At 58.0% G+C, this 22,742-nt stretch overlaps 2 protein-coding genes across 5 annotated transcripts in view; one reads left to right on the top strand and one right to left on the bottom strand.

Moving 5' to 3' along the window:
• STK32C (serine/threonine kinase 32C) overlaps nucleotides 1-6,673 on the top strand; it is a 67,984-nt gene extending 61,311 nt beyond the window's left edge. For all 3 annotated transcript variants that reach the window (XM_077784766.1, XM_021542432.2, XM_021542435.3), the window contains 4 exons: nucleotides 333-458; nucleotides 575-706; nucleotides 1,353-1,420; nucleotides 2,227-6,673. In XM_077784766.1, coding sequence (XP_077640892.1) covers nucleotides 333-458; nucleotides 575-706; nucleotides 1,353-1,420; nucleotides 2,227-2,350 — 450 coding nt within the window. In that variant the 3' untranslated portion in view covers nucleotides 2,351-6,673. The remainder of the gene's footprint in view (nucleotides 1-332; nucleotides 459-574; nucleotides 707-1,352; nucleotides 1,421-2,226) is intronic.
• A 1,787-nt stretch (nucleotides 6,674-8,460) lies between these two features.
• DPYSL4 (dihydropyrimidinase like 4) lies at nucleotides 8,461-22,649 on the bottom strand. Of its 2 annotated transcripts, none has more exons than XM_077784765.1 (14): nucleotides 22,341-22,649; nucleotides 19,179-19,267; nucleotides 18,720-18,904; nucleotides 17,878-18,042; nucleotides 16,491-16,552; nucleotides 16,321-16,401; nucleotides 14,751-14,819; nucleotides 14,322-14,442; nucleotides 13,216-13,372; nucleotides 12,895-13,036; nucleotides 11,744-11,914; nucleotides 10,942-11,121; nucleotides 9,864-10,011; nucleotides 8,461-9,311 (listed from the first exon to the last, which is right to left on the bottom strand). In XM_077784765.1, the coding sequence occupies exons 1-14, from the start codon at nucleotides 22,647-22,649 to the stop codon at nucleotides 9,220-9,222; spliced, it is 1,971 nt and encodes a 656-aa protein (XP_077640891.1). In that variant the 3' UTR covers nucleotides 8,461-9,219. The 2 variants fall into 2 exon arrangements, with proteins under 2 accessions (XP_077640891.1, XP_021398102.2); XM_021542427.2 differs by lacking the exon at nucleotides 22,341-22,649 and adding an exon at nucleotides 21,324-21,365.
• Between the last annotated feature and the right edge of the window lie 93 nt (nucleotides 22,650-22,742).

The raw sequence follows: 22,742 nt of genomic DNA, 5'->3' as shown, positions 1-22,742 counted from the left end.
TGCATAATTAGATTCAGATTAATGAGGAGCTGCTGGCAGAGGCTGTGACGCGCATTCGGCGGGTTTGCATTGCCATCTGCTGGGCAGCCGGGCTCCCAGGGAATCCAGCCTCTCAGCAGGCCTGTGCCAGCAGCCCCTCAGCCGGGAGGTGACCCCCATGTCCCCCCAAGCATGTCCTTAGGTGTTTTTCGTGCAGTAAGTTATCCATATTCCCCTAAAGGCTCCCTGGCGTGGCTGAGCCCCGGCAGGCTGCTGCTGGCTGCCTTGCCTCCTCCTCTGGCAGGAGCGCTCTTCTCTGCAGTGCTGTGTCAGCAGTGCTTTTCCCTCCCCAGCTGCTGACAGTGAACCCTGAGCATCGCTTCTCCTGCCTGGCGCACATCCAGGCCTCGGCCCAGCTCTCGGCCGTGGTGTGGAGCGACGTGTGCGAGAAGCGCGTGGAGCCGGCCTTCGTCCCCAACGTGAGTAGGGGACGTGTCCCTGTCCCGAGCGGGGCTGCTCCTCAGGGCCACTGTGGGAGCAGAGCTCTTCTGAGGGGAGGAGGCGTCTGAGTCCCCGCTGTCCTGTGTCCTGGCAGAAGGGCCGCCTGCACTGTGACCCCACCTTCGAGCTGGAGGAGATGATTCTGGAGTCGAGGCCCCTGCACAAGAAGAAGAAGAGGCTGGCAAAGAACAAGTCAAGGGATAACAGCAAAGACAGCTCCCAGTCTGTATGTGCTCCCTGGGGAAGCGTGCGGCTGGGAAAAGGCTGGATCTGGGCGGGTGTTGCAGCCATTCCGGCCACACTGCGGGAGCCACGGGTCTATTTTGATGAAAACATTTGCCCACGGAGCCGTTTCAACAACCACGTATTCCTCTTTTGGAAGTTTGACCAAACTTTCACAGCAGTGGGTACTTTGGAAAGTGAGATAGGCAGCAGAGGTCTGGGCAGCCCGGTGTGTTCAGCCCCTGTCCCTGCACAGCCCCAGGCTGGGCACAAGGCAGCAGCTCCCTGTGTGCCTTGGCAGGGACTCGCACACGTGGGCTGCGTGCTGGGCTCTCCCCACGCTGCCTGAGCTTCCTTTGGGCTGACAGCACTCCCAAAATACAGGATACATGGAGAAGCAAGTTATGTTTATGTCAGGAACGGTGTGATCTGTGTCTTATAGAAAACTCCTGCCATGGATGGCACCAGCCCCTGCTGAAAGCCACGTGGCAGCTGGCCCTGCTGCCTCCAGCTGCTGGGCTGAGGTTCAGGGGGGTGGGGGCTCTGCCCACAGCTGGAGGCTCCTGCACACAGCTGGGAGTGCGGGGGGCTGCAGGCAGCAATGAGATGCAGATGGGGCTGCTTATGCATGTTTTGTTTTTCTTCAATAGGAAAATGACTATCTCCAGGAATGCCTTGAAGCTATCCAGCAGGACTTTGTAATCTTCAACAGAGAGAAGTGAGTGTGTGGGGTGCTTTTTTTAGGGAAAAATACTACTTTTTCTGATTTCCCCTAGGAATCAGTGCCACAGTGCCTGACAGTCAGGAGCACCTTGCTGCTGGCTTAGCCCCAGGTGAATGGTGTCAGCAGAGGCACTCAGGTGCTGCCTGGCCTGTCTATGAAAAATGGCTCTAGCCACAAAGGGAGGCAAGATCAAGGATTATTAACTGCCATTAAATAAAATGTGCTGTAGAGAGACTTCTGGGATTTAACATGTGTGTGACACTGCCTCTGTTCCCCCATGGCACCTCCTCACCCAGCCTGCTTTTAGCAGATGATGTTTTGGGAAATGAAGGTGAGGAAGGTTGGACTCACCAAGCAATGACTGTGGAGATCTTTAACACATAGACTAGATTGCTAGGATCAGTCAGGTTGGAGAAGTCCCTGGTGGGAAACAGTGACAGTGCTGGGTTAAAGGCAGTGCTCTCCCAGGTTGGGCTGTTTGGTCCATAAGCAGAGTGTGAGGCAGGCTCTGTGGAGCGGGGGCTGGCAGGAGCCTGGCTGTGCTGGGGGTACTCGTGGCTGAGGCCTGGGTGGGCTGAGGCCTTGCAGGCTCTTTTGGGGCATTTCAGAGCAGTTTGGGGTGGTTTGCTGATACGCTGGGCTCTGTTTGTAAGCTCTGGGAGCACTCCTTGTTGTTCTCCATGGCTCTGCCGTAGGCACCACTCGAGCAGGGAGTTCTCACCGGGCCCTAGAGCCCCTGCCCACTGCTGGGGGACAGCCTGGGGGACAGCTCTGTAATGCTGCTTCCCCCGCTCCCACAGGCTAAAGAAGAGCCAAGAGCAGCCGAGCGAGTCCGTGTCTGCCTCTGAGACCGCCGACGAGGCCGAGGCCGAGGCCGAGCCCCTGCACATGTGCAGCTCCGTGTGCTCCTCGGGCAGCAGCTAGGCTGGGCCAGGCCGCCCTCACCTGCCCTCAGGTGTGCTGAGCACCCCAGCCCGCCCCGCTGCCCCCGGACAGCACCGGCAGCTCCCCTTCGGGTGTGGAGCAAGCCAGAGCTCCACAGGACTGCCCTGGGCCATGGATCTACAGCTTCCCTTCGGGTGTGGAGCAAGCCAGAGCTCCACAGGACTGCCCCGGGCCATGGATCTACAGCTTCCCTTCGGGTGTGGAGCAAGCCAGAGCTCCACAGGACTGCCCTGGGCCATGGATCTACAGCTTCCCTTCGGGTGTGGAGCAAGCCAGAGCTCCACAGGACTGCCCCGGGCCATGGATCTACAGCTTCCCTTCGGGTGTGGAGCAAGCCAGAGCTCCACAGGACTGCCCTGGGCCATGGATCTACAGCTTCCCTTCGGGTGTAGAGCAAGCCAGAGCTCCACAGGACTGCCCTGGGCCATGGATCTACAGCTTCCCTTCGGGTGTGGAGCAAGCCAGAGCTCCACAGGACTGCCCTGGGCCATGGATCTACAGCTTCCCTTGAGAGCTGGAACAAGCCAGAGCTCCACTGGACTGCCCTGGGCCATGGATCTACAGCTTCCCTTTGGGTGTGGAGCAAACCAGAGCTCCACTGGACTGCCCTGGGCCATGGATCTACAGCTCCCCTTTGGGGCTGGAGCAAGCCAGAGCTCCACAGGACTGCCCTGGGCCGTGGATCGCCAGCCTGGAGCTGTGGCTGCCTGTGGGGAAAGATACGGGCTATGCAACTTGTCAGGGGAGATCAACTGAAATAAGTATTTCTGTTTTAATGTCAGGTTGCTGATCTGCACGTTTTTAATGCAGTGAGGGGACAGGGAATAAAGCCATGTCCTTGGGTCCCACGGGGAGCGACAAGGAGCAGGGAGCAAGGCCCACAAGTGGTGTGAGTTTGACTGTGGCACTCACTCCCTGTTCACAGATGCTGCTCAGTGGATTGTCCCTGTGCAAAGCAGAGCAGCCCCGGGGCCTCTCTGGCCCCAGCTCCTGGGAGCTCCAGCTGCTTGGGTCCTGCAGCACCAGGATGTCCCAGGCACCTCCTTGTCCCTGTCACCTGTCAGTTCCTTTCCCCATTCAAGGCAAATAAATGTTTTTTGTACACTCCGTGGATTCTTCAGGGGCTGGGTAATGGTTCAAGGCGTATTTGAGATGCAGAATGCATTTAAAATGTTTTCTTCCTTGACGTGGCTGCTGTGGGCAGAGAGGAGCTGTGGGATGGGTTGGAGGGTCTGGCTCCATGTGCCCAGGTTTGGAGGACACAGTTTATCACAGGCTGAGGTTTTGTTGGAGGCAGAGTGGGTGGCCTTGCAAGGCTGCTTGGTTATGAGACAGGAATATTGTATTTCACCCTTTGATTTGCTTTATTTTCAGTGTAAAGTACAAGTACTGTATATAATTTGCCAATACCTGTCTTAACTTCTTAATAAGATGGGAAATCTTGCCTTGCTCCAGCTGCGGGTGTTGCCTTTCTTGTTGGCAGGGGCCTTCAGCGTATTAGTTGTTGGACTGCTGCAGAGTGGATTTTGGTTGCTGTGGCTGACCCCAAGGCCCTGGTGCCACACGGCTGCTCTGGTGGCCCAGGAGCACGGTGGGACCGCAGTCACCATCACACCATCAGCAGCTGTTTGCTGCCAGCACCGGGAGGCTGCGGTGTGTGCGTCCTTGCTGGCTGCTCCTGATGCAGAAATGGATGGGAGATGCTTTTGACAGATCGGATTCTGTCAGGACCAGTTTGGTGCAGTTCTTGTTTCCATGAACAGACCAGGAAGGCGGAATGGTACGAAATGATCTTGCACAGGCAGGCACACAGCGTGTCTCCCACAGTTTTATGTGGGAATTAGTGTGTGGCTGCACTTGTGCAGAGACGTGTTTTCATGGAAGTCTTTAGGGGTGTGCAGGAGGAGGGGAGCTGAAGCTCTGGGTCCATTTGCATGGTTATTTTCAGGGCAGAGCCAGGAAATGCTGTCAGGCCCGGGGTCCCTGGTGTCAGCCATGGGTCCTGTGCCTCGTTAGGAGCTGTGTTAATTACAGCTCACGGGCTGTGGCCAGTCAATGAGCGAGGGCTGAAATCAGCTGTCCTCCTGCTCCTTCTCCCAGCTACAGGAGAGCACCTACCCTGGCTCTGTGCCTAGGCTGTGCTGGGGGAACCTGCCCTCTCTGCCCCCAGTAACTTCAGTGTCATTACTGGGTACCAGGGAGACCTCATTACCTTCTGTCACCTGTCAGAGCTCACCTCTGTGTGCAGGTGGGCCTGGTACTCTGGCCCCTTTGCTGTGCTGAGCAGCCCCTGCTCTCCACACGGGCAGCCTGGTCCTCTCCCCAGGACTCTGTGCTCACTTTGTGTCTCTGTCCCACATCTCCCAGCTGGAACACCCTGGCTATCCTGGCACAGCAGATGAGGCTCAAACCATGGATTTATTCAGGAGTTATGAATTACAGTTTATGTACTCCAGCCATATGGGTAAGGTTTTACAGTGAATTCCATTGCACTATTTAGAAACCTCCTGTAAATAACGGCAAAATTTTGGACTATTGGAATGACGAGGAGTGTCACTGATTTTTTGACCAAACCATCCCATAGATGAGTGATGAAGATACATCCTATTCAGCCAGAAGCTCTCAGGCCGGGAGAGGTCTGGCAGTTCCAGGACATGTGTAATTGATGTTTTCATCGCTTTCCTTAGGACAAGAGACAAGTGGGCCCTGCGGTGGGGGTTGGTGTGTGTGGGGAGGAGCTGGCTTGCTTCTGAAACGGAGCCTTCTCAGCCCAAGCCCTCTCTCTGTCAGTCACCTGTTCCCCTTGCAGCACCCCTCTTCTCCAGTCATTGTGCAAAACAGCTCAGTGGACCTGGCAGAAACCAGGAGAGCTTCTGGGGGGATGCCAGGGAATGGCTTCTTCCCAGGGGAAACCCTCTGGGTGGATCCTGGCTGCCTGGGCAGCACCCCTGGAATCCAGCAGTGCATCTCCAGGGATGTGCTGGGGACACTGTTGAACCTGAATCCCTGGCAGCAGCACCAGGACACAGAGCTGTGGGTCACTGCTGAGTGGGAGAGACACCATGGCACATCACTGAAGTGCTTGGTTTTGGTGGTGAATAATATTTGGGCATAACCTCGGCAGAGCCCGTGGGGGACAGGGTTTCATTGACACCTGTTTGCACTCAGTCCCTGGAGAAGAAATGGCATGAAAAGAGCATTTGGAAAAGGGACAAGTGGTGGGAAACAGCTCAGTGTTACTGTCAGAACCCCTGTGGAGGGTTTCAGTGCTCTGGGGCCTCCTGGCCCCCGTGCCCCACGCTGGGCCCCTCTTGTGTCCCCATTGCTGTGTCCCTGTGAGGAGCCAGTGCCAGCTGAGCCCAGCTGGGTCCCGCTGGCCCGACACATCCTTGTGGCTCCTGCCAAGGTGTCCCATGTCCAGCTCACCCCATCCACAGTGCAGTCCTGGGGGTTTGCTCCCCTCTCCGTCCTGTGCCACTCCCGGGGGTGTTCCCTGTCCCTGGCGCTGGCACAGGCTGGGCCGGGGATGGGGACAAAGGATGGGCGTGGTGCCCATGGTGGTGCCCGAGTTGGTGCCCTTGTTCTGGCTGAGCCCTGGCTGCTGCTGCTGGGCAAACCTCACAGTGAGGTCGTGACAGAGCCCTGGTCTCACATCCCAATTTGGAAGGTGTCACTAGCAGCTCTGGGCTACACCTCCACTACAGCCAGAACACAGGAATTTTCTGTACATAAATATTTAAATACCTGTATTTTTTTGTATGACAGGTTTATACAGTGTGTGCCATTATCTGCTGTGAAAAGTCTACAGCACCTATAAATTATTCTCTTTATCACTTGCCATGAAATTGTTTTCTTATCTCTGTTGTGTTACAAGATTTTGCAAAATTGCATATTTTTATGTGTTTGCATTGAATTCCACAGCCTTCACTGGGAATTTTGTGCAGAAGACAAATGGCAAGTCAGGTCCTGATGTTTCCTCTGTTGCCAATTCTCTATTACTCCAGAGCTTGCCAAAAAGAGTCTAAGAGTAATAAAATAATAGCAAAAATACCAGTAATATGGACTTGACCCTGGACAGTGCTGAAATCCTGCTGCCTTGGGAGGGATTTTTAAAAAAATATTTCAGTGCAGATATATGTAAATATATCTTTGTATTTTATGTTAATACATTCCTGTAATTTTCTTGCATGACAGTTTTACCACATCACAGAATATTTAAGTTATGACAAGGTTTTGTGTTTTTGCAGATACTGTCGGAAGCCATTGCACATGTGGAGTAATAAATGTGTGCTCTTAAACCTGCCAGCTTGTTTGCTTCTTGAGGAGTTCTGCTGTAATGGGGCAATTGGGGTCCATCCCTGAGGAGCTCTGCTGTCCTGAGGGAACTGGGGTCCATCCCTGAGGGGCTCTGCTGTAATGGGGGAATTGGGGTCCATCCCTGAGGAGTTCTGCTGTAATGGGGGAATTGGGGTCCATCCCTGAGGAGCTCTGCTGTCCTGAGGGAACTGGGGTCCATCCCTGAGGAGTTCTACTGTAATGGGGGAATTGGGGTCCATCCCTGAAGAGCTCTGCTGTCCTGAGGGAACTGGGGTCCATCCCTGAGGGGCTCTGCTGTAATGGGGGAATTGGGGTCCATCCCTGAGGAGTTCTGCTGTAATGGGGGAATTGGGGTCCATGCCTGAGGCACTCTGCTGTCCTGAGGGAACTGGGGGTCCATCTCATCCCCAGGCACGAGCTGGGGACTTGGGGCTCGTCCCTGGTGCTCGCGGTGCCGCTGAGCCGGGGCTGTGCCGTCGTCAAGGGCACGGAGCGTCTGCGGGTGTCCCTGACCCAGAGCCTGCAGGAAAGCTGTCCAAGGGAATTAGGGCCAGACGCCGTGTGGGTGCCACGGGGGGGGTTCCTGCAGGCTCTGCTCCATTAGCAGGCAGCTGTGGGACTGGCTCAGCCTCTCCCGGCAGCGGGAGAGCTGCAGGGATGCTGCGGCTCCGATCCCTGCTCTGGGAGGAGGCTGGGCAGCTGTGACAGCTCCCTGACAGAGGGAATAAATGCCAACCCTCCCTGCCCCAGGGCACGGCTGGCAGGGAGGGAGCCTTGGGCTGGCACAGAGGTGGAGGGACCTAAACTCGGTGGTGTGGGAGAGGGAACAGGGACTCTGCTGGGTCCCCACTGGCCCAGGGGGCCTGGCACGAACCAGGCCAGCTGTGGGAAAAGGACATTTCAGCACAGGGACCTCAGAACTTCCTTTGCTAAGTGTTTACAGGCTGGGGGTGCTGGGATATCCCTGTCACCCCGTGGATGTTAGGGTGATGGGGAGGTCACTGCCATCAGACTGTTACATCTACCTTTCCCATTCCTTATGGATTTCCCACTGCTGTCATTTAAGCTCTATTCAGGATGAAAAGACATCATAGAATCGTAAATAGCTTGGGTTGGAAGGGACCTTAAAGCTCAGCTCATTCCACCGCCTGCCATGGTAGCAACACCTTCCACTAGATGTTAATGGACTTGGTGCAATTTCAGGGAAAATCAGAAAATCAACAAATGAAATTAATTAAATTAAATTTAATATTAAATATAGAATATCCAAACATATACATTCCCATGTGCTTAACACAGAAATTACTGCAGCATTAAGCTGTGAAATGTAGGTCATATCAGATATTCAAAAAAGACAAAAAAATCCCCAGCAAAAAATTAAATCCCTCCCTGGTATACGTTTGTGGGTTCATTGCTAATTCATGGATTCATGTATCTGGAGCTGCCACGTGTGGTTCCAGCCCCCACTCACAAGTCAGATCCCTGCTTGTGCCGCCACGACCCCTGCTCCCGTTCTCGTGCCTGGCTCAGACAGAGCTGGAGACCCAAGCCTGGCGCTGCCCGAGGGAGTTCAGTGTCCCATGGACGTGCCACGACGTCCCAGCAGGCTGAGGAGAAGGGGGCACTGCCCACACTGCCAGCACGAGCCTCTCCCCCCTCCCAGGCGAGCACAGTAACCTGCCAGTCAGGATGGCACCGTGCAAGCCTCACCCAGAAAAACTCAGAGGAAGAAAACGACAAAATGGACTCGGGTGCATCAACCACTTCCACCATTTCGTGGTTTCCAACCAAGTTTATTCCAAGCAAGGAGCGGACAGGAACGGAAAGCCATTCCTGGAGGTACATGCATGGCACTATGGCCAGAGGCACACTCTGTGTACACACCTTTAAATATAATAACTGGGCTAGAATAATCTTCATTAAAAAGTGTGTTGCATGCACCTGGCCTCCAAAGGAGCCCTGGTATTGGCTGTCGGACTCACACTCAGTTCTTGAAAAAGCGTATAAATGATCTTTAAAAAACAAGGCTGGCAGAAGGACACCAGCCCACGGCATGGCCGGGTCCTGGAGGGCCAGCACCACTCTGCCCCAGGACACGGGGCTGCGCTCGCCCCTGAGCTGTGACCAGCGAGGGACACACGGTCTGGGGGTGCCCTGGGAGCACGGCCAGGGCGGAGGGCTCTGGCTGGACACCAGCGAAGTGCTCGGCTGTTGGAAGTCCTTTGATGGGAGCGGGCAGCGTGTGCTGCTGGAAAAGAGCGTGATCCAGCCTGGATGTGCCCCGTGTCGGCGCTGGCCCGCGGGGCCCGGCCGCCCCGCAGCTCTGGGGACGTGGCGGTGCCGCATGCACAGGGAAGGGCTTTCCTAGCAGCTAGCGAAGGAACACTGGCAGAGAACCCAGCTGGGAGCGCTGCCTGGGGATCACTCTACGTTCTACCTACGAGGGAAGGGCTGGCACAGCTGGCGAGCTCGAGAGCGGCCCACCGGCCCCATCCCGGCAGCGGCTGGCGGGGACCGGCGCGGGGACGGCGTCAGGACAGCGAGGTGATGTTGGACCTCCCGCCCGGCGGGGCCATGATCTTCTGCGCCGTGCGCCGGGCAATGTGGTCATCCGCCTGTGACCCTGCGGAGAGCGGGGCAGTGCCACTGCTTTACATGCCACAACCATAAAACTTCTCAGAAAATGCTAATAATTTCATTGTATGTCACTTTGGACACTCTACAAGCGTGGCACAGTTTGGAATGTCTGTATTTGCCTGAATATATTAAGTTTTCATTGTTTCTTTTTGGAAGATTTCTAAATGGCTTTCCTATAAATTCTGTATATAATAAAACACGGGGACTGGTAACATTTATCAAGCAATATGGGACCCACGTGACCCAACCAGCTAAAAAACCATTATGGAAATAATTTTAGGGCAGAGCATTGGCTTTCCCGACAGCTGCTGGGCAGGTTTCTGCGGGGTGAATGATGCTGAATCACTGCTCTGGCTCTGGGAGCAGAGCTTCCAGCAGGCTTTGTGCGCTGACATAAATACTGCAGAACATTCTAGAGCTGTCTGTGCTGCGCCTGGCCCCGTGGCTGCAGCCGCAGGACCGGCTGCGTTGCTGCTGGGCAGAACTGGAGTTCCCATTGCTGAGGCCCCCCTGCCCTCCCGGCCCCAGCCCCACGTACCGGACAGGCTGAAGCCGGACTGGTGCAGGTTGCGCACGGGCGCGGCCGCGGCTTTGCCGGCGCCGGGCGCCGCGGCCTTGACGCTGGCCGGCAGCTCGTGCACCGGCCCGTCGTACATCCCGCGGGGCACGCCGTGCACCTCGGCCAGCTGCACAGGAGACAGGGTCAGCCACGGCCGGGGACGGGCGCCAGCCCAGGGGCAGCGGCCTCCAGCCGTGCCGGGGACGTTCGGGCTGGGCACGGGGACATTTCTCCGTGGAAAGGGCTGCCCAGCCCTGGCACAGCTGCCAGGCAGGGCTGGAGCCCCCATCCCCAGCGGGAGCCTGGGGACATGGGGCAGTGCTGGCCTGCACAGGGCTGGCAGTGATTGGAATTGATGGTCTTAAAAGGACTTTCAACCTGGCCTCGGACACCTCCGGGGATTGGGCATCTACAGCTTCTCTGGCTCCCATTCCCACCCTGCAGGGAGCTGGCACATCCAAATCCTGCCCTCCAGACACCCCAGACACCCTGAGGCACACCAGAGTCGGGGCTCCTGCCTCTGCAGCTAATTTGGGTTACTGATTCCTGCTGTGCTTTGTATAGGATGCAGAATTGCACTGTCTGCAATAGCACACGGAAAAGGGAAGGAGGACAGAGCTGTTAAGAAGCTCTTTACATTATTTGCATGTCTTTGTGTCTCTCTTAAGAGCTGTGCCAGCACACAGGAGGATTTATCTTACTGAATTTCCAGTACCTAGGGGATGTACATCCCTTACCCTCCAATGGCTGCAGAGCAGACACTGGGAATACAGCAACAGAAACTCCTCTACCTCAGTACAAACCAAAAAGCCCTTAGCTAGAAGTTGCATTTTTGTTTTGTAACATTATAATAGGCTAAGAAAACTGCCATTATTAGCTCTAATACTAAGAATTCTTGACTGAGGAGCCAGGCACTTACACGACAACACACAGAAAGAAATAGCACTGATAATATTCCTGCTGCTGTTGCAGGTTTGCCATCACAGCCGCCCCAATACACTACAGCAGAGAAATTGTGATCAAAACATGGGATTGTGGCAAATAAAACTCTCCTTACCCGGTTTCTTGCCTTTATCCTTTTGTAAACGAAGTCAGGGAATGTCTTCCTAGGGATGAAGCGACCTGAGCCCTGGGTGACGCTCAGATTTCCATCTTCAAGGACAACTCTTCCCTGACTTATGACCACGGCTGGGACCCCGTGGCACTCGGTGCCTTCAAATATGTTGTACTCCACATTCTAGAAAAAGCAAACCCTGATATTCAGTGTCTGCAGGATTTAAGAGGAGGCCAGTTTTGTACACTGCTCCTCGTGCATCAGTCAGAACTAACAAACCCCTCATATTTCAAATATGATTCCAAAGGGAAGCAAACTGGAACCAAGAAAATAAACCTAAAAACCAATCATATTAAACTACAGCAATTGTTTAATACTTTAATTAAATTATATTTATATTATTATATTATTTAGATATCTTTATGGAATATTTAAATTTTGTATTATATTAATACCAGTATATATTAACTATAGCAATAGGTTAATACATATTAAACTGTAACTAACACACATTGCAGTTTAGCAATAGCTCAATACTTCAGTTCAGCACCTACATTTTTCTAGTCCACAGCAAATACACTGACCTTAAGATTTCTTTACCAGATGCCAGCTGTCTTGAAATGGTCACTAAGTACCAATCCCACCCTTTACAGCAATAAAAGAATATTTTCCTACTATTTACCCAGACAGACAAAACAACTCCTCCCCTGCTGAATGATCTGATCCAACTAAGGACATGCATTGCCTTCCAGATCCCTTCTGACTCTAAAACCAGCCCCAGAAAATGATTTAAAATATATTTTACCAAATTGTGGGTTTTGGCTGAGATGATTTTCGTAGCCTTGGGGTTCCACAGCACCAGGTCTGCGTCGGAGCCCACGGCCACGCGCCCCTTCCTGGGGTAGCAGTTGAAGATCTTGGCAGCATTGGTGCTGGTCACTGCTACGAAATCGTTCTCATCCATCTTCCCGGGGACCTGGGGAGGGGAAACGCCTGGGTGGGCAAGGCCCCGTGCCTGCTGCAGGCACGGTCCCTCCCCATGGCCAGGCCCTGCTGCCCCCTCCCCTGTGCCCACGTGGGTGAGGGTCTGCTCTGCCACAGGGCTGTGGGTACAGGGGAAGGGGGATGTGAGAACGAGCTGGGTCCCCGTGGGATAAAGGATATCAGACACAGGGTTTATTTTCCTTGCACTCCAAAGGTTGAAGTCTCTGAAAAACAAGACCTTCACTGGTTGGCTCCAACTCCTGCACAGGCATCTCAGGATCACTGAAGAGGGTCAAGGACAGCCCAGTGAAGAAAGACTGGAAGTGAACCTAACCAGGGCTATTTATTTACCATCTTCAGTCATCTTAAGAAAAGTTCCTTTTCTCTTTGAACAAAGCCCACCTAAGGGAGGTTTCAGGGTGGCTTGGCTCCCAAGCTCCAGCAGTTTGCACAGGGAAATCTGCCCTGTGGGATGCAGGATAGGGCCCCCCAGGGTTGCTGCTGGCAGGGAAGTGAAGTGTGCAGGGACACACTGGGACTGGGAGCGGGGACACAGACACAGCCCTGCAGCCAGGCAGACAGAGGTGACACGGAGACTTCTCCCCACTGGTGGGGCCTGGGGTGACCTGGCAGTTGGAAGCATGGCCATGTCCCAGGCGAGAGACCCCCTCTCCCCATCACCTGCCCAGGCCTCTGGTGGCTCGAGGGGACAGGAACGCCTCATCACCCGCGGGAGAAAGTTCTGCAGACTCCCTGGAGACTGAGCAAGAGCAGAGGGGGTCCCACAGAGCAGCCTTTGAAGACGCCGTGAAGGCATCTGTGTGTCTCAGTGTCTGGCTGGTGCCTCTCTGAAGCTGCAGCAGTGTCTAGACAGTGTCACCGCTCTGGCTTGTCTGAACCAGCGAGGTTGTGACAGCCTCGAGCCCAGGCCCGGCTCACGTGTGCTCCGTGCAGCTGCACTGCAGCACCTACCACACACTTCTCCCAGACTATGGGCATCCTCTCCTCGATGCCGTTGGTGCCCTCGGGGATGAGGGTGAAGTTGTCCTTGCCCACGGCCTTCTGCGCGGTGGTGAAGGTGCAGTGGGCGCTGCCGGTGACCTGCAGGTCCCCGCTGGGGAGAGGACAGGGCAGGGCTCAGCGAGGGGGCACTGATGGCACCCCCAGGCTGGCACAGCCCCCTTGCCGGGCAGACCGCGGGGGCAGCGGTGGCTCGTGGGCTCGGGGCCCCACGGGCGACAGAATGGCACCGGAGCAGCGCGGGCAGGGGAGCCGGGGTGACACGGGACCCACCTGGACAGCAGAGTGCTGAGGTGGTCTGGCGTGGCGGGGTCGGGGCTGACGGGGGGGGACGTGACAAAGGCGGCGGCTTTGGCCCAGTTCTTGCTCCAGTAGTGGGAGCCGTCGGTGCCCAGGCTGGCCGTGATGGGCTCCCCGTACACCACGGTGCCTGCGGAGCAGTGCGGGGTGGGGAGCGCGGCACGGGCACTGCAGTGCCACGCTCAGCACGGGCACTGCCCGAACCACGCTCAGCACGGGCACTGCTGTGCCACACTCAGCACGGGCACTGCTGCACCATGCTCAGCACAGGCACTGCTGTGCCACGCTCAGCACGGGCACTGCTGTGCCACGCTCAGCACGGGCACTGCCCGAACCACGTTCAGCACGGGCACTGCTGTGCCATGCTCAGCACGGGCACTGCTGTGCCATGCTCAGCACGGGCACTGCTGTGCCACACTCAGCACGGGCACTGCCCAAACCACGCTCAGCACGGGCACTGCTGTGCCACACTCAGCACGGGCACTGCCCAAACCACGCTCAGCACGGGCACTGCTGTGCCACGCTCAGCACTTCCCTCCTGCAGCACTCCCGTGCTTTGAGTCTCGCTAATCCCTTAGACTATCTCCGGTGACTGGGAGACACCGTCAAAGCGCGTTCTGGACCTGCCTGTCCTCTCCTTTCACCGGGCACACATTCCGGCTGCCACGCCTTCCTTTAAACCAAACCCGCGTCTGCCCGGCAGGCTCTGGGCCGGGGAAGCGGTGCCTGTGCTCCCCCTTTCACCCTGCTCCCCACAGGATCCATCCCAGCCCTTCACACTTTGCAGCTTGCTCCACATCTGTTTTTCATTCAGTTCACACCAAACGATCACAAGTGGATTATTCCCTGTTTCTCAGCTGTGTCTGCCTAGATGGAAGTGTCACAGTTTCCAACACATCCAATCTTCCCAGCTCCAAGAAATTAGCTCTGGCACACCCTACCATGGAAACCAGCACGAGCCTCAGCACCCCGAGAGTGTGGGAAGCTCAGGAGACAAGGACTTCTCAGACCTCATGGTTAGAATGAGATTCCTGGCTGCATGTAGAGGTTCAGTGGCCGCCTGTGCAGACCAGCGTTACCTTTCCTCTTGGCCTGAGCCACGACGTCTGCAGCACTCCTGCTCATGACCTTGGTGATGTAGAGGGGGCAGTTGGCCTGCTTGGCGATGGTGATGGCACGGAACACGGCCTCGGCCTCCACCTGCGGGCACAAGGACATGGCACAGGTGTCCCACAGCACAGATGTCCCACGGCACAGGTGTCCCACAGCACAGGTGTCCCATGGCACAGGTGTCCCAGGACACAGGTGTCCCACAGCACAGATGTCCCATGGCACAGATGTCCCATGGCACAGGTGTCCCAGGACACAGGTGTCCCACAGCACAGGTGTCCCATGGCACAGGTGTCCCAGGACACAGGTGTCCCATGGCACAGGTGTCCCATGGCACAGGTGTCCCAGCCCCTCTGCACGGCGGGGCCACAGCTTGGCACAAGGGCTGATGGCGTTACCTCCTCGGGGCGGCTGAGGACGTGCCCCTCCGGGCCCGTAATCCCCAGCTCCAGCAGCCTCTTCTGCTCCTGGGGGGCAGGAAGGAAGGAGAGAGCAGTCAGTCAGACCATGGGACACAGCACACCTTGTCCAGAGCCACCCGAGGGCAGGTGGTGAGTGAGGAACCTGAGCAGGTGGGGCATGGGCCACTCCCCTGGGACATTCCACTCACCACAGGGCCACCTCCCAGAGTTGTCCTGTGCTGCAGAAATGCTCCTGCATGGGAGCTGCTCTGCCCCAGCAGCACCTCTGGACCTTCCCACCCCTCAAACCCAGGGTTCTGGAGGAAGGGACTCAAACCCAGGCTGCCCCAGCCCCGGTGCATGGCTGCAGCAAAGGGAGAGGGATCCCACCACTGAGCCTGCTGGAGCTGCTCAGGATCCCCTGGAGGAGGCAGGGATGGGCACAGGGATGTGAGACTGTCACGGGCATGCAGCAAGTGCCACCTCTCCCAGACACCCCTGTCCCTCTGCACCTCACCGTGTGGCACGGAGGAAAGGGAGCACGCAGGGACAGATGCTGAGATGAGCTCTGGGATGTCCCAGGTCACTCACGTGGCAGATGTCCAGCACACGCCTCACCCTGTCCCTCTGCTGCTCCGGATCATGTAACCTCCCAGCCAGCTGGCACTAAGGCAAGGATGCAATCCAACCCCACGGAGCAGATCCCGCCGGATCCTTTAAAGGACCCTGCTCTTAGACATGCCTATTGGTCTGTGTTCTTGTCCAGATCTCCTCCAATGTGTCCCCAGGGCTCAAGTGTCACCATGCTGGCAGCTTACAGAAGCACTGCTGCAGCTATGAGCTGCCTGACTCCACAGCCAGCTGAGGAGCAGGTTTCCAGATAAAATCCCAGGAGGTGGGAATTAGCCTTTATCCTGTTTGTTCACATAAAGCCATGTGAAGGATTGGATCTGGCTTTCAGTTCAGCCTTCCTCCCACACCAGACTGAATGCTGGCGTGACCGTGAGCCTAAGGAACTGCCAGTCTGACTCCACCTGGTGTGTCTGGCTGAGGCTGGAGCCAAGACTGTCTTTTCTACAGGTAAAAAGGAAAAACAAGGCCCATGAGCAGAGGCTGCGACACCAAGGAATTCCCAGGTGCTGATGGTGGAGTTAAATACTGCCAATGTCATGGCTATTGCTGTAAAATCCTCAAACCTCCTGATTTTTTCAAGTAATCCAAACTCCTAAACACAACAGCTAATGGGATAAAACATCCCTTAAGGCAGTCAGTCATCCCTTAGGAACCCCCAAAGTGCTTTTTGGGAACCCAAGCACGTGAAGATCCATGCGGACACAGATGATTCCTGATCCTCCTGCACATTGCTCTGCCTGCACACGCTGCTACACAGGGTCCTGTTCCCTCCAGGGCTGTGGGGCTGCAGCTCCCCGGGCAGGAGCAGGGGCAGGGACAAGGGCAGGGACAGGAGCAGAAGCAGGGCAGGGCAGGGCCAAGGGCAGGAGTTCTCCTCCCTCCCCATGGCCTGGTGACCCCGGGTGCCAGCAGCCACGACGCGGTACCTCCTCACCTCCTCGATGATGTCTCCGTTCTCCGCGTGCACTTGGGCGATGGCGCCCAGGTCCCGGATGGTGCAGAAGATCTCGTACATCTGCCGGACACAGCGGGCCCGGCTCAGCCCCGCCACCGCCCCCGTGGCTCCCAGCGGGGCTGTGCCTTCCCCGCCTTCCCGTGTCCTACCTGGCCATCCGTGCACTGCAGCTTGTCCTTGTAAGCCATGAACACCAGGAACGAGTTCACACCTTGAAAATAGAAAAGGACATCTGTGGCTTTGTCCCTTTGTCACTGTGCTGGTGTGACAGGGTGCTGTGCTGGCGAGGGTTACACTGGAAGCAAAGAAAAGCCAGGGCCTGACGTGGGAAATGTCCCCACTGACCCCAAAACTTGGGAGTTGTGGAAGACAATAAACCCCTACTTTATGGTGCACTTGAACCAAAAAATGAAACCCCTATGGTGCATGTTTGGGGCTAGGTACCCTCTGTGACGGGGTCTGAATGCCCACTCAGCTGCCTCACTCCCAGGCTGGTTTTCCTCCAGTGGTGGCTTCAGTCTATGGCTTATTCTCAAATTTGGGACAAGGCATGGAGGGACAGGACACAGGGAATGGCTCCCACTGCCAGAGGGCAGGGATGGATGGGAATTGGGAATTGTTCCCTGGCAGGGTGGGCAGCCCTGGCACAGGTGCCCAGAGCAGCTGTGGCTGCCCCTGGATCCCTGGCAGTGCCCAAGGCCAGGCTGGACACTGGGGCTGGAGCAGCTGGGACAGTGGGAGGTGTCCTTGCCATGGCAGGGAATGGGATCAGTTCTGTTCCAATCCAAACCATTCCATGATTCTATGAATTGCTGCTGTATTTTGAATGGATAGAGGCAATAAGCAATACCAAACCATGATCAAATTACAGCTGTATTTCATCTGTGTTCCAAGGAACAGCTCCATTACTTCAGCCACTCTGCATTTTAATAGGAAATTCACTGTGAATTTCTATGGTAATTGGCCAATTAAACCCTTGCTTGCAAGACTACAAATTACACTGAAGACATTTAGCTCTGCATTAGCATATCTGAAGGAAAGTGTAGTTCCAAACATGGCAATAGGTATTAATGAATGCATGAATCCCTGTCCCGGTCTGCTTTCCTGCTTTCCAGGCAGCCATGTCCCACGGATACCTCGGGATGCACGGGAGTTCCAGGCACAAGGGAACCACTGCGGAGCACTTAAAGCTGACTTTCCTTCTCTAAGCCCTGTCTCCGAGGTTTTTCATTAAATGCTTTTTCTGCACATCTCGCAGCCCGCGTCAGGGTGGCCAACCCTACTCCTTTGGCTTTCAAAATCCCTCTCCATGACCAGGCTGCCAATTGCCCAAAGGTGAGGGCACAGACCCAGATGTTACAGCAGGAACCTGGTGCCCGTGTTCCCGTCCACAGCTCTCTCCCGGACGGCCAAGGACGGGGATGTCCCAGCTCCGGGCAGGAGCTGTGCCCGCCCTGCAGAGCTGGGTGCCAGGGGGAGCAGGGCCCCCACTGCCCCAGGATCCTGCAGCGACCCCGAGGGTCCCTCTGCCCTTACCCTTGTCCTTGACCAGGGCCTCCAGCTCCTCCCGGAGGCTCTCGTGCCAGCGCGGGATGTCCACGCTCAGGCCGTAGTCGCAGCAGGCCTGGCCGTCGGCGTGGCCGCGCCACTGCTCGTAGGCGGCCAGGAGGCTGCTCCCCGCGTCCGGGCACACGTGGTCAACTGCGGGGACACGCGTGTCAGGGACGGGCACATGCCGGGTGTCCCGGACTGGGTGACACGAGCGCGGGAAGGGAGCCCCAGTCACGGCTTTGCCATTGTTCTCGGCCAGCGCAGCACCCTGGGTGCTGGGCAGGGCTCTGCCCCGGCGCAGTTCCCGTGGGCAGCCCCCAGTGCCCGCCACGTCCCTCAGCTCTGCTCCCGTTCCCTCAGCCCTGGCTGCGGGCTCGCCGGGAGCTGTGCCAGCGCTGCTCGGGCTGGTCCTGCAGTCACCAACTGCAGTGGTCCTTGGGAATGGAGCAGGAACAGAACAGGCAGCAAAATTATTTTACATTAACACAAAAATGGAGCCTGTGCTTAAAGGTGAGAAACTCAAACATGCCCCACACTTGCAGAGTTGTTAAAAACTTATTAAAAGGTGTTTAAAGTGGTCTTCTGTCTTGCTCTCTGATGAGGTGAGGCAGGAGCAGACAGATATTTTTAATTTACAAGTGTATTTTTAATATCCACGTGCAGCAAGGGAAGGAGGTTCTGCACAACACCTTCAGTTAACTTTGTGGATCTGTCCAGCAGAAATGGACATTTCTGTGCTAGGAAGGTAAGCAAACATCCCTGCAGTGACTCCAGGCCTGGTGCATTGTGCTAGAAAAGGGCAGCCTGTGGGGACGTGCCCCCCTTACTGATCATGGTGGTGCCTCCTGCCAGCGCTGCCTTGGTGCCCTGGAAGAAGCCGTCGGCCGAGCTCATGCCCATGACGGGCGCCTGCAGCCGCGTGTGGACGTCGATGCCCCCCGGCATCACCAGCTGCCCGTGGGCATCGATGATCCTGGTGCCACGGGGAATGACCAGGTGCTCTCCGATTTGTCTGGAAAGGAAATCAAGATCTCCTCTTAGCTGGCAACAGCTCTCAAGTGAGGATGCCAAAACAGCCTCTGTTGGTCCTCCCCAGGCTGCCAGTGCTTTGCAAGTCTTTCCAGCTGCAGAACTACTCCAGCGTAGCTCTTTCCTGACGCTAAAATGCTGCCTTTATTTATCTAAAAGATTCTCAAGAAAATATGATGGGAAGGAACCTTGTTCAAATCCCAAGGCACTGTATCATTCTAAGAAATTACATAAGCAAATACAAATTTTTAACTTACTTTATTAAGCCATCCTCCACATAAACGTCTGCATAAAATGACTGATCATCGTTGACAATTTTTCCTCCTTTGATTAGAATGTGGTCACTCTAATGGGAAAAAAATTCACAGTTTTTAAACTTTTTTTTTTTTGTTTGGATTCCACTTTACTCATTCCAAGCTTTAAGTAAATCTAGGTTTAGTATTTTCCCTCCAATCACTCAAGTTCAATGTCTATCCAGACTTTCTACAATTACATTTGCAAGGGGAGCCATATGAAACTGTCATTTGGAGGAGCCCAGCTCTCTGTAGGGTGGCAGGAGCCAGGGGTGCATCACCGAGCCTGGCAGCCCTGGGCACCCCCAGCTCCAAGGGCTGAGCCGTGCTCCTGCCTCAGCCCCGGCCACCAGGCTTCTCAGCATCTCATTAACCCGGTAATTTACTGCCATTCATTCCTTCTCACAGTCTCGGCAGAGGCAGATAAAGCCTCGAGGACTTGCCTCACTTCAAAGCCAGACAGTGGCACAGTTTTCAGATTTGCAGAATCTTCACCCAGAATCGTTAACTAGAAAATTTAGGAAGCAGCAGCGCTGATGTCTATGTGGAGCTGCAGCCTAATTTCAGAGGATTCCTTCCCTGCACTCTGGTGTTGCTTGAAAAATTATTTGCAGTGCTGAAATGGGCAACACAAAGAGCACGGCCTGGGCACAAAACCAGCTGAGGGACGCCTGAGCACGTGGCAGCACAGCCTGGAGATGCTGCACCACAAAGAGCCGGGTCCGAAGGCAAAACTGCCTAGAAACATTTTGGGGCTTGTTTAAAAGAGCATCGCTGCTATAGGAAAGGAAAACTAAAGAATTGCATTCCTTTTTTTTTTTTTTTTAACTGACAGTGATTTATTGCCTTTATTGTTTCCCCTTGTCCCATGACATCAATCAAAGGAAGCCCCAGTGTTGCTTCCCCATGGGAGAGCCTGACAGCCCCTCCCCTTGAGGGGCCCATCTTCACCCCATGCCCATCCTCACTCCGTCCTCATCCTCACCCCGTGCCCACCCGGCGGCGGCGCCCCACTCCCGGGATCCGCTCCCGCAGCCCCGCAACGCGGCCGGTCCCCGGCTCCCGCGCCCACCGGGCTGTTCCCAAGGCAGTTCTGCCACGGGCCAGCAAGAGGAGGAAAAACAAAACGCAAGGCACCGCATTGGAGGGGCTTGTCCCGGCTCCCGCCGGGAAGCGCCGGGAGGAGGGAATCCCCTCCCACGCAGCGCCTGGGGCCGGGGGAGCCGCGGGGCAGCGCGGAGCGCGGGCGGGGACCCCGGGCTGGGCGGGGAGCAGAACCCGGCTGCGAGATGCTCTCCCTCTGCCAAGCCCATCCCGCCACAAAAGCGTGCCCGGAGCTCATCTCCGGCCCCGGCGGCACCGGGAACCGGGGGCACGGCGGGGCAGCTCCGCGGCGGAGCCCGCCCGCCTTTGTCCCCCCGGGGCGGCCCCGGGACAAAGCGCCGGGACCGCCGGGCTCCGGCCGGGCCGCGCAACAAAGGAGCGGAGCGGGCAGGGCAGGGGCTCGGCCCCGCCGGTAACGGGGTACCGCCGGCAACGGCACCGCCGGTAATGGAACCACCGGCACCGCCGGTAACGGTACCGCCGGTAACGGTACTGCCGGCGTCGGCACCGCCGGTAACGGTACCGCCGGTAACGGCACCGCCGGTAATGGAACCACCGGCACCGCCGGTAACGGTACCGCCGGTAACGGTACTGCCGGTAACGGCACCGCCGGTAACGGCACCGCCGGTAACGGCACCGCCGGTAACGGCACCGCCGGTAACGGTACCACCGGTAACGGTACCGCCGGTAACGGTACCGCCGGTAACGGCACCGCCGGTAACGGAACCGCCGGTAACAGCACCGCCGGTAACGGTACCGCCGGTAACGGTACCGCCGGTAACGGCACCGCCGGTAACGGCACCGCCGGTAACGGTACCGCCGGTAACGGTACCGCCGGTAACGGTACTGCCGGGCGCTCACCCCGGGGCGGGCAGGAGCCCGCGGCGCCCCCGGCTGTGCGAGACCGCCCGGCCCGCTCCATCTCCGGCGGCCGGAGCGACCCCCGGCCCGGCCCCGTCTCTGTCCGCGGGGTGCCGCGGCCCTCGCCCCGCGGGGAGCCCTCACCTTGCCGCGGGTCCCGCTCCTCCTGCCCGGCTGCGACATCGCCGCCGCCTCCGCCGCCGTGTGCGGGGCCGCCCCCGCGCCCGCCGCGCGCCCCCGCCTGCGCGCGCGCCCCCGCGCGGCCCGCCGCGCGCCCGGCCGCGGACAGAGACGGGCCCGAGGGGCCGGGGGGACCGGGAACGGCCCGAGGGACCGGGAACGGCCGGAGGGACCGGGAACGGCCGGAGGGACCGGGAACGGCCCGAGGGACCGGAGGGACCGGGAACGGCCCGAGGGACCGGGAACGGCCGGAGGGACCGGGAACGGCCCGAGGGACCGGGCGGGATCGGGAACGGCCCGAGGGGCCGGGAACGGCCCGAGGGACCGGGAACGGCCGGAGGGACCGGGAACGGCCCGAGGGACCGGAGGGACCGGGAACGGCCGGAGGGACCGGGAACGGCCCGAGGGGCCGGAGGGACCGGGAACGGCCGGAGGGACCGGGAACGGCCCGAGGGACCGGGAACGGCCGGAGGGACCGGGAACGGCCCGAGGGGCCGGGAACGGCCGGAGGGACCGGGCGGGACCGGGAACGGCCGGAGGGACCGGGAACGGCCGGAGGGACCGGGCGGGACCGCTCGGCGCCCTCGCACCGTGCCCTGCCCAAAGCCGCGCCGCAGGGATGGGCCCAGAGCCCGCTCCCGGCGCCGGCTCCGCAGGACGGGACAGGGCGGGACGGAACGGGACGAAACGGGACGGGATGGAACGGAATGGAACGGGACGGGATGGAACGGGATGAAACGGGACGGGATGGAACGGGATGAAACGGGACGGGACGGGACGAAACGGAACGGGATGGAACGGGACGGGACGGGATGGGATGGAACGGGACGAAACGGGACGGAAAGGAACGGGACGGGACGGGACGGGATGGGACAGGCCGGCAGGAGGACGGCCGGACGGGTCCCCGCTCGCCCTCCCGGGGCTTGGCCAGGCCGGCTCGCCGCGGCGGCCCCGGGCCCTGTCCCGGCGCAGTCCCGTTACCTGCCGGCAGCCGTCGGGCAGCGCCGCCGGAGCGCTCGGGGGCGGCGCGGCCGCGGGGGGGCCGGGCTCGGGCTCGGGGCCGGGGCTCGGTCCCGCTTCGGGGCTCGGTCCCGGCTGGGTGTCGCGGCGGTGCCCCGCGACGGGTGTTGCTGTTCCGGAGGCGGCGAGCGAGGCGAAGTTCAGCGTCTTGTTGTCGAAGGCATCCTCCACGCTGCAGAACATCCCGCCGCGCTTCTGCCGCGGCCGCGGGCTGCCCGCGCCCAGCCCCGCGAAGCAGGCGGGCAGAGCCGCCTCCGGCCGCCCCGCCATGGCCCGCACCCGCGCCGCCGCTGCGCTCCCTCGCCTCCCCGGGAGGAGAGCCCAGCGCCGCGTTAAGAGCCGCCCAAGGACCCCCGCCCCTCC

The sequence above is a fragment of the Lonchura striata genome, chromosome 7 (assembly GCF_046129695.1).
Source record: "Lonchura striata isolate bLonStr1 chromosome 7, bLonStr1.mat, whole genome shotgun sequence".
In the NCBI taxonomy this organism is placed as follows: Eukaryota; Metazoa; Chordata; class Aves; order Passeriformes; family Estrildidae; genus Lonchura; species Lonchura striata.
This window is presented reverse-complemented; position numbering and strand designations above follow the sequence as displayed.

Excerpts from the sequence above, each read along its gene's own strand:
- DPYSL4 (XM_077784765.1), bottom strand. The coding sequence starts at position 22,649 with ATGGCGGGGCGGCCGGAGGCGGCTCTGCCCGCCTGCTTCGCGGGGCTG. Across the intron at positions 14,820-16,320 it reads ACGGAGACATCATCGAGGAG|GAGCAGAAGAGGCTGCTGGA; the intron begins GTGAGGAGGTAC and ends CCTGCCCCCCAG. Across the intron at positions 9,312-9,863 it reads GTCCGGCTTCAGCCTGTCCG|GGTCACAGGCGGATGACCAC; the intron begins GTACGTGGGGCT and ends CGCTCTCCGCAG.